Below are 10,622 nucleotides of genomic sequence, written 5' to 3'. Positions count from 1 at the left end.
GTTAAATAAGACAAACTTTTATCTATTTACCGTATAAATAAAATAAGACTAAAAAACAGTTAAATACATGATTATTCTTATTTCATTCGTGGATATGTTATAATTTTATATATATCTTAATAACAGTAGGTTTATTTTTCCTATTTAAAAAATTCACATCACAACAATACTAATAAAAATATCAATTATGTTAGATATATAATAAAATAAGCTATTAGCGTATAATATATATTGAAATATAAAACACATAATAAAATAAATTAAACTGTATATATATTTATATATAAATATATAATGATTACTTTTTTAAGTTTATTTAGTATTTTTGTAAAAACATATTTCATCACATATTTTATTTACAAAACTTTAAAAAATTAAAAAAAGAATAAACAAAAAATAAAAATATTACTTACACAAAAATGTTTTTTTATTAGAAAATAACTAAAAAATATTAAATAATTTAATATAATACATTTTAGTTATTGTCTTTACATAAATATTTTTTCTGGCCACCAAAAGAAAAAAATGCGAGATTCAACGAATTTTCATTTATAAAATAGTTTAATTTTAAAATTTTAATATATTAATAGTATAAAATATTTTATTAATTATATAACTATAATTATTTTTTTAAATAATCATTCACATAATTAATATAAAAAAATTATTTTTATTAATATAATATTATATAATTAAATACACATTATTTTATACTGATAACGAAAATAGGGTTTCAAAATCGAAGTTTGGATTTAAAATTGCATAAATCCCCACATAAAAAACCAAGAGCGAGTCAGGAACCATAAAAAATTGGCTAATCGTAAATAAAAAAAATTAGATCTTGCCGCACTCCTTCGCCGCCGATGATGAGCCGATCGAAATTGGAGCCGCCGTGTCATCAGCCGCCGTGCATCCCCAAATATGCGTCTCCCGACACCTCCAAGTCTCTCTCTCTATCCTTTGCGTTTTTTCTCTTTTTAGTTTTTAATTTTATTTCACTTCCTTACTCCGCTTACCTAAACAAACACCTTGAAGAAAAAAAGAAAACAAAAAAATACTCACTCTCTTTTGCTCTCTTGTATTTTTCATTTTCCTTGTTTCGCCGTGGAATAAATTAAAATAACAGAAGGAAAGCATATTCTTCTTCTTGTTCTCCGAAGATGGAGATGGACCCTGACGTTGTTGAAATTCTTCCCCCAATTCACCGAACTTCCAGATTGGTTAAGCAAAATCAGGTTTTTACTTTGTTGATGATCCTGCTCCTGCTCCCACTGTCCTTTTTATTTATTATTTTTTTAAAAATATAATTTTGGCTTTGCGAGGTTTCCTGAATTTGATAAAAGATTGCATCTTTTTAATATTATTTCATCTGGGTGCTTATTTTGTCAGCCATGATCACCTATTGGAAGATCTTCGTCCTCTTTGGGATTTACTTGTTTTTTTGTTGCTCTTCTCTTTCCTCGACATTTTTGCCCCTTTTTTAGTTGGCTCTGTTGTTCATGTTTTTATTATGACATAACTCTTTGCTATCGTTATGCCACTTTATGGTAAGTGGTAACCCTTCGTTGTTGTTTCTGTGTGTGAGCATAGAATTGATTGTGTTTACTGAGAACGTTCAGTTGTGAGTCATTGCTATTTTGCGGTTGTATCCAATTTTTTAGATCGAATTTTGGAATTGATTATGCCTTCCTGTTATGTTCTATTGCCCTTTTGGGTCTTCAATACTGTTGAAAGTTAAGGGGATTTGAAAACAGATAATGGCTATGCTATGCTTTGTACTTTGTAGTTTGTACAACCTTTAGCTTGGTTAAGATTTTCCTATTTGGACTTTACATAAACTTTAGTGATGATCTTATTTCATTTTTACATAGTTATTTTTGTAGTAGACAATATGGTTAGTTAACGCCAACAATTTTACGTGCATGGTGAAGTTGTGGAAGCCTGTCAGAAATCTGTGATCCATGCTATAACTTAAATATGGCAAAATTGTAATCTAAAACACTTAGGTGTGAAGGCACTGCAGCTATGTTTGATGCAAATGTTTGCTACTTAATTTGTGTTTGAATATATGAATGTTTCTGGTCTGCATTTTCCTTACTCAGATAGAATAATTCTATTTTACTTTACTAGGCCATTCCACAGGATGTAATTGAAATTGACAACGACGATGATTGCGAGGATTTAATGATAATTGGTGAAAAAGTTGGTAAAAGTAACAAGGGGAAGACAATTGAATCTATTCACAATGGCTATGGCAATCAAGTTGTGGTTTGTATAACATTTGTTCTTTATATTTATCTTTTCCAAGATGAAACATGAGTATAACATTTTGCTTGGAATCATTTCCAGGAAAGTGGGTTTGAGACTTCTACTGGTCATTCTTCGGTACCACATAACCTAACAAGTGTTGATGCTCATGTTGCGGATCTATCATATGATGATGATGAGGATGCTGATGATGACTACATTGATTTTATTTCTGAAGAGTACGCACAAGTCGATGAGTATGCTTTATTACAGGCACACTTTGATAATGTGGATATACCTCCTGGAATTGAGGCACCGTTTACTTGGTTGCCAGAATATGAACAAGGTTTGAAGCAAACTGGGAATAGTTCTTTGCATCCTTGGTATCCTACACAATCAGATGCTGAAATTCCTCAGGTGATAGAGTCAGCTAAATCTAAAATCATAGGATCTTCAACAGGTGCTTCTAATTTTCAAATGAACATGGGTGATGTTGATCACTCCTCTGGAATAAATTTGGCTTCTCAATCTGCTCCTAGTAAGAAGAAAGTAGCTAATTCACAACGCAGGGTTCGTGGTTCACACACATTATCAGGACCCCACTCATCTAAGTCTCAATGGTTTTCAGGACCTTTCCATGTTAAAAAGACGCCTGCTATTGGTTTCGTCGGCAATTCAGAGGCTGTGAAACCACCACCGGCAGGTGCACCACCATTTTGGAGGAAATTTAAAACTGCTAAGAAGCTAGGTGGCAGTAGCAGTTTGTACCATCCAAGTTTCATTGGACAGAATGGATCATTTCATCCACCAGGAATGGAATCAAAAGGCCCATGGTCAACAAATTTTCAGAATTTTATGCCAACTTTTTCTGATTACAATGCTAATTCAACTAGCTATGGTCCACTTGATTTTCTTCATCCTCCTCCTGGGCATATGCAGTTTAACACATCGGTTCACAATTCTGCCGGAGAAGGAAATAGTGGAGATAGCCCAGTTGTGGCCATCTCTGATGAAGATCGGGATGAAATCATGATGAAATTTCGAAGTTTTAAACAATTTGACACTGTTGAAGATCCATCAGATCATCGCTTTGTTGGCTATAACTCTTCCTTGAAGCAGGTAAACTTTTTGGTCAGCATTTTGATATACATTTTGTTTTATTTCTAAGGTTAATTGTTTGATAGTACCATGAATTGACTATTTTGTTTTGCCATTGATTATTTCTTGAACAGCATCCAAAGAATTGGGCTAAAAAAATCCAGGACGAGTGGAAGATTTTGGAGAAGGATTTGCCAGGTCAGTTTGTTACTGTGTTCCAGTTTTCAAATGGATGTTATATATTCTGATTCTTTCAATTTCTCCTCATCAGATACAATATTTGTCCGAGTTTATGAATCAAGGATGGATCTTTTGAGGGCCGTTATTATTGGAGCAGTGGGGACTCCTTATCATGATGGTCTTTTCTTCTTTGATGTTTTCTTCCCCAGTGGCTATCCCAATGTACCGCCGGTAAGTGGTTGATGATAAGCGAATCTAGTTCACACTATTTTGTCGTCTACTCTCTTTAATTTAAGTCTTAGACAATAGACTTTTTCACTGCAGCAAGTTTACTACCACTCTGGAGGTCTTCGACTCAACCCGAACTTGTATAATTGTGGCAAAGTATGCCTTAGCCTGCTTAATACCTGGTCTGGCAACAAGAACGAGAAGTGGCTTCCAGGTGTTTCAACAATTCTGCAGGTTCTGGTCTCTATACAAGGTCTGATTCTGAATACGAAGCCTTACTTTAACGAACCTGGATATGCACACATGAGTGGTTCCGCAAATGGTGAAACAAAGTCCCTGCAGTATAATGAGGACACATTCATCCTTTCATTAAGAACAATGATGTATATGATGAAAAGGCCCCCAAAGGTATGATTCTAGTCTTGGTAATCTTATATCTCAAACAAGATATTTGTCTTCAAAAGTTTGATTGCCATGTTTACTTGTATCATCTCTCGTCTTTGTATCAAGCTCAACTTTATGAATTTGGTTCTTCTAAAGTGAAAAAATTGGTATAGTGATAAAGTGAGGGGTTAATCCCCATTGAATTTGTAACTTTCATCATAAGTGAGCCCCACTATCTTAATTAAAGGGTGATTAAATACTTACTTTTTCAATTTACCAATATTCTCACTTTAGAGGAACTTCATCCCAACTTTATGTATGGTTGACAGGTTTCGAAGATTGTTATATTTCTATGTCGTTGACCTTTAATTACCATTCCGAACCATCAATAATTATGACCTACATCTGAGAAACTGCTATGTTTACTATATTATAATGATATTTCTGGAGTTCACAATACGTAGCGATGAAGGTAGTTTAGTATTACTTCGAAAAATGGAATTCATGTCAATGAAGAAGAATCCAGCAAGTGCCAGAATAGGCAATTTTTTCTATTGTGGATTCCTTGAACTTGTGTTTGTCCCATTTGAGGTTTTGAAGTTCAACTGTCCATTTTATTTTTGGTTTCAGCATTTTGAGAACTTTGTTACGGGGCATTTCTATAGCCGAGCTCATGATATTCTAGTGGCATGCAAAGCGTACATGGAGGGTGCGCAAGTTGGATGTTTGGTCAAAGGTGGGGTTCAAGATGTCGACGAAGGCGACAAAAGCTGCTCGAAGCAGTTCAAGGAATCTCTAACTGGATATGTGAATATGATTGTCAAAGAGTTTGCAAAAATTGGAGTTAAGGACTGTGAGAAGTTCCTCTCCACCAAAAAAATAGTGAACAAGCCTTTGTCTTTGCCTGCAGCCTGAACATTCTCATTGTGATTACCAATTTTGAGACTTTGATACAAAAGGCTTAACTAAATAGAAGGTTTATGTTTATGTGGCTAACACTTTCAGGGCACTGCTTTCTGCACATAGTCTTGGATGATGTATATAGTTACAGTTGCAGATAAATATTTAAAGGACATTGCTAAGGTCACAGGAGATAAATATGTCTATTCATGATCTCAATTTGGCTTCTGTCTGGTTGCTTTTGACTTTTTCCTTTGTTTCTTTTAGGGTTACGTTGACAACACTGCATTACATAAGATATTAAGATAGTGAATTTTATGGTGTTTATGATTAAAGTGGTTATGATGGCTATAATATTTTGGTAACAATTAAAAAGTGCAACTAAAATTAAGGCAATATTTTTTTACTATTTAGTAATATTTTTAAGTGTTTTTGACACTGATAAAAATGTTTCCGAATTTTGTTATGGACAAAAAATGTTTTTAAATAATTTTAAAACGTGTCAAAAGTGCTTAGTTGTGATTAAAAAACATTTTTCCATTAAAGAAAATGTGTGATGTGATTCATTTGCTATACAAAAAACTGTTTGCCACATCATTTTCTTACGTTAGTAAACAATGAGAATATTTTTGTCAATAATAAAATTTGGAGAATTTTTGCTAAAGACAAAATAATTCGATTGTGTATTTTTTGTGTTTTATCCTATTTTTAATTTGATTGCATTTTTTATTTTTATTTTAAATAAAGAAGTGTTGTTAAATAATAAAAAAAATAGAATTTTAATTTTCATTGTATTTTTATGTATTGTGAAAATTTTATAACCACTTTAATCATAATCATCATAGAATGTATTTACTAAGTTACAAACTATTCAAAGTTTTTAATACTCTTGGTGACTTTTCAAACATAGCCGGCTGTATACTATATAACCTCTCATTCTAATTAATTTGACTTGAATTATAAGGTTAAGTTTCTGTTCTTTTTTTCTTTTCCCAGTTCGCACTAGAGTTGCGAGACTTGTTTAAGAAAAAATGAGTATTGTTAGCTTATAACCATGAACATGTGATCTAATAGTTACTTTACTTGGTCCCTTAACTAAGTGATGTAGATTCTATCCCTCATTCTTGCGAATGAAAATAATTTTATAGCCAGACTTTTAACCCTTAATTAAAAGTTTAAGGGTCCAAGTGATTAATCATTGTTTTATATATACATATAAGAAATTGTGTATATAATTTTGTATGGTGTATAATGTTCCATGCCTTTTTAATATGAAATTATAATATTTTTCCTGATGTACCCTGTCCTAGGGGGCAACATCTTATCCGTTGTTCACGGATAGATGGAATGCACTAAGAAGTCTTCATTGCTAACTTGTTTTTTGGTCTTTGACTCCATAGTTTCTTCTGCCTTAATGAGTGATGAAGAATTATTCCAAGTCTTTCTGGTCAACCATAGAGGGAAGACAAATAAATAAATAAATAATAACATTTGAAATATCCAAGAAATTGTTTTTTCGTATTCTATTATGCATGGGTTGAAAATCTCTAAGGAAAGGAAACTTCCCTGAAAATGTATGAGTAGAAAGATGGTCGAATCAACGTCACAACTCTATCTTAAGTATACTACATCCACTCCTAGTGATCTCTAACCAATAAAAAGAACCACAAATTTCAACGCAAATCACAATCATGGGAACTCGATAACTTCGGAAGGAAATATATAAAAACGAAATCGTTCTGTTTTTATTGGATGTCAAAAACAAACGACAAGAGAGTGCTAGCTCACTCCGTTTACTGAGTCATTGTTGGGGTCGAGGGACCGCCATAGTGTTTGGAGCTCGATCTCGAAGACAACAATAATGCAATTGAAACCTTAGACCATCTCCAGGAGGGAACTCATCTCAGTTCTTATTTATGATCCACCTGTCATAAAAAGTAACTCTACATCAGCTTTTGCGTTATAAATAGGAACTCAAAGTATCTCTTTTCTCCATTAGGAGGAACTAATTTTAGTTTCTATTGTGGTCCCACTTAATTAATTAATTAAAATACTTAAAATTAATGTAATTGATTTTTTTAATAATATTATTTAAATTTATAAATTCAAAAATAATTCACTATTAAAATATATTAATATTAAAAAAATTCATATATAATAATAATATACAATATATAATTCGATTAAATAAAAATATAGTTATTTAATATAATTTTTATTATAATTATTACTAATTTAATTATTATTTCATTATTTAATATAATTATTTAATTATTTTAGATTTTATATTATTATTTTTTTAAAATAATTTGTTAATGACAAGTTATTATTGGTTAATTTGAGTCCCTATTTAGAGGGATTCCCTCATCTTGAGACCCGTGCGGGAACTCATTCCTTCTCTTCTCCAATGGTTAGAGTTCCTATGTGTCAGAAAAAAGTGAAAGAGGAACTCACCATTGTAGGTGCTCTTAGGAATCAAATCAGTAAACGGCGTGAATTAGAGACCGCTTAGGGGTTAGTGATTAGAACTATTATGATTATTATTATAGTAGATTATGAGATGGACTAATTTAACTTTAAATAACTGTAATAATTAGGGGTGTACGTATGGGTCGGGTAAAAATTGGATTTATCTTGACTCAAACTTTAAATAATGATTGAATTTATTTTTGAGATTCTTACTCGATTTTAAATTCGGTAAAATCTTACTACTTTCGAGACACACTAAAATCGGGTCTAAACTGGTGAAATCCATTCTTGATAAGTTCTATGTAAAAAAAATATGATGCACTTATTTATAAAAAAAATATTTGTTATTAAAAAGTTGATATCCATATTTAAACTTGAATTTATTTATAAATTCTAATTCTATGTTTTTTTGATATATTTTCTAATTCAACAAATGTGATTAAAAACAAACCAATAAATTTATAATTAATATAACATAATATTAAAATTAATTTAAAACATATATACCTTTTTCAGTCCCCTTAGGAGGTACATGAATCGGGTGAAGCCGGGTTCGTCTTGACCCGGACCCGGTCCTAAATAATGATCGCGTCTATTCTTGAGACCTTTATCCGGCCTTAATCCTAATAAAATCACATCAAATTTGCGCCAAAAATGTTCGAGTCCGGACCAAATCTTCAAGCCGAGCCATGTATATCTCTAATAATAATAATAATCTATCTAACTATTTTTTTTTCAAAGGATTCAAACTCAATGTTTGGTAACTACTACTATGTAGTAGAGACAAAGAGAGATTATATAAGTAAACTCAATTCTTCTTTTCTCCCTCAATCACTCCTCTCTCATAACACAAACAAACTCTTGATCATTGTTATGGATCCTCTTCTCTCAGTTATCGTCTTTCTCTTCACTTTCTTGTCCATCAAGTTTGCCTGTTCTGCTTCAGAACTCTCATATAACAACCACTGTAACTCTTTTGTCTCATACTCAACACCTTCCAACAAAAGGGTTAACACTTTCCCTCTTGGTGATACTCACAATGGTTACTTCCAAGGAGGGAAGAAGATCACTGGCCTTGGAAATGGAGAAACATGGAGCCAATTCTCCTTTTACCTTCAACCAAGAAGAATCCAAACAACTGAGGCCTCTCACTTATTCAAACTTGAAGGCCTTGTTTCATTCAGGAGCACTCTTGCATGGAACTTCACCTATGTTCAAAGCCGAAGTCACCGGTCGAGGAGAATTCGTCACGGTAGTGATCTTGTAACTTCTTTTAAGCTTGAAGGGTTCTGGTCTGAATCCTCAGGGAAGGTTTGCATGGTTGGGAGAGGCACTTATTTTTCCGAAAAAGGTGAATCTATTGGCCTTGAAGCTGTGTTTAAGCTTAACAATGTGTTCAGTTCAAGTAATATCAGTAGCATGGTCATTGGAAAGTTGGAGAGCTTGAGTTCTGAGAATGATAAGAGTTACTTTGAACCAATTTCTGTGTTCATGTTCCCAAAAGAAGCATACAAGTATACCTTAGATTCCACAGAGGCAGATAAAGAATGCTCTTCTGGAATTGATGCTGAACAAGGTTTGTCATTGGATTCAAACTCCTTAAGTTTTTGCTCATATTCAATCTCAAGAGCCATTGCTATGCTCCCATTGGAGTACTCTGATGAATGCAATTCTCCTAAGAATTGCACTCCTATTGATGGCAGTTCTGGACAATTGCCAACACTAATGTCTTTGAAAGCCATTCAGTGTTCTCATTCTCAGAAGCATACGATGAGGGTTCTTCTTGAATTTTCAAATAATAGTTACTACTACTATGGTATGAACCAAGAAAAAAATCCCCAAAACATATTAGTAGGTGAAGGGTGGTGGAATAAGAAGAGCAATGTTTTGTGTGTAGTAGCTTGCCATATCAAGGGAATTTCATCTTCCGTGGATGGCACTCGTGTTGACGATTGCTCGGTGAGATTAAGATTGAGGTTCCCCTCGACTTGGTCGATCAAAAACACTAGTAGCATAGTTGGGGAAATTTGGAGCAACAAGACTGCAAATGAACAAGGCTACTTCAAGAGGATCAAATTCAGAAATGATGAAGCTCGATTGGTGGTGGTTGGTCATGGCTTAGAGTATGAGTACAGCCAACTAGAAATAGCTAACAAATCATGCCACAACCAAAAACCTGTTGAAGGCCAGGGGAAAAGCTATCCAGAGGCATATTCTTATGATATGAGATTTGATATGTCAGTTAGAGAGTCAAGAAAAAGAGTAGCTTGGGGTTATTCAGCTCCTTTATTTGTTGCTGATAAATTTTATGATTTGGGGATGCCTATGTTTTCGGATTCTGTTTCAAGCTTCTCAGATCAAGTTCCTCCTCCTGATATCCACAACAACAATACTGGTAGCTTGTTCAACATTAGCTACAAGATTAGCCTCACACCGCTGTCTCTCTCGGGGATAGATGACAAGAATTCTTTCTTCAGTAATAAGTCATTTGAGTCGGTGAAGCTCACTGCCGAAGGAATTTATGATGCTCAAGGTGGAACCTTGTGTATGGTAGGCTGCCGCGAAGTTTCCTCAAAAAATGCTATAAATACGTATTCTTTGGACTGTGAGATTATGGTGAACTTTCAGTTTCCACCATTAGGTACAACCAATGGGAGGCGCATCAGGGGAAGCATCGAAAGCACGCGCAAAAAGTCAGATCCTCTTTACTTCAAGCCTTTAGACCTATCTGCATCAACAAATTACGTGATATCATTAAGAAGGAATGCTTGGAGAATGGATATGGAGGTCATCATAGCACTGATATCCACCACTCTAGCATGTGTTTTTGTTGGATTGCAACTCTACCATGTAAAGAGGAACCCTGATGTGCTACCCTTCATCTCAATTATGATGATGTCGATTCTCACTTTTGGCTACATGATACCTCTTGTTCTGAACCTTGAAGCTCTTCTCAGCCAAAATCCTAACAACAAAAACATTGTATATGGCTTTGTTGGATGGCTTGAAGTCAATGAAATCGCGGTGAGGCTAACAACCATGGTAGCTTTCTTGTTGCAGTTCCGGCTCCTATACCTTACTTGGTCATCAAGAAAGACCAACGGAAGCAAGGAAGG

The 10,622-nt window shown here is 33.8% G+C and overlaps 2 protein-coding genes across 4 annotated transcripts in view; both read left to right on the top strand.

The window, feature by feature from the left end:
* The first annotated feature begins 782 nt into the window (after positions 1–782).
* Positions 783–5,265, top strand: LOC107462587 (probable ubiquitin-conjugating enzyme E2 25). 3 transcript variants are annotated; one of them, XM_016081198.3, is made up of 8 exons: positions 783–943; positions 1,127–1,235; positions 2,131–2,262; positions 2,350–3,366; positions 3,480–3,543; positions 3,617–3,756; positions 3,850–4,161; positions 4,768–5,265. In XM_016081198.3, exons 1-8 carry the CDS (start codon positions 864–866, stop codon positions 5,050–5,052), a joined length of 2,139 nt encoding a protein of 712 aa, XP_015936684.1. In that variant the 5' UTR covers positions 783–863; the 3' UTR covers positions 5,053–5,265. The 3 variants fall into 3 exon arrangements, with proteins under 3 accessions (XP_015936684.1, XP_015936683.1, XP_020985187.1); XM_016081197.3 differs by having other exon boundaries at positions 2,131–2,268; XM_021129528.2 differs by lacking the exon at positions 783–943 and having other exon boundaries at positions 1,000–1,235; positions 2,131–2,268.
* Positions 5,266–8,379: 3,114 nt separating this feature from the next.
* The window catches only part of LOC107462573 (uncharacterized), a 2,825-nt gene continuing 582 nt past the window's right edge, over positions 8,380–10,622 (top strand). Inside the window, exon 1 of the mRNA XM_052253386.1 lies at positions 8,380–10,548. Coding sequence (XP_052109346.1) covers positions 8,380–10,548 — 2,169 coding nt within the window. The remainder of the gene's footprint in view (positions 10,549–10,622) is intronic.

The sequence above is a fragment of the Arachis duranensis genome, chromosome 8 (genome assembly GCF_000817695.3).
Source record: "Arachis duranensis cultivar V14167 chromosome 8, aradu.V14167.gnm2.J7QH, whole genome shotgun sequence".
Classification (NCBI taxonomy): domain Eukaryota; kingdom Viridiplantae; phylum Streptophyta; class Magnoliopsida; order Fabales; family Fabaceae; genus Arachis; species Arachis duranensis.
The sequence above is the reverse complement of the archived record's forward strand: the minus strand, read 5'-3'. Positions and strand labels throughout refer to the sequence as shown.

What these genes read in the sequence shown, in the direction of transcription:
- LOC107462587 (XM_016081197.3), top strand. Translation starts at nt 864, where the DNA reads ATGATGAGCCGATCGAAATTGGAGCCGCCGTGTCATCAGCCGCCGTGC. An exon ending in GCGTCTCCCGACACCTCCAA is followed by an intron (nt 944 to 1,126) that starts GTCTCTCTCTCT and finishes TTAAAATAACAG; the next exon opens with AAGGAAAGCATATTCTTCTT. An exon ending in GCTATCCCAATGTACCGCCG is followed by an intron (nt 3,757 to 3,849) that starts GTAAGTGGTTGA and finishes TTTTCACTGCAG; the next exon opens with CAAGTTTACTACCACTCTGG.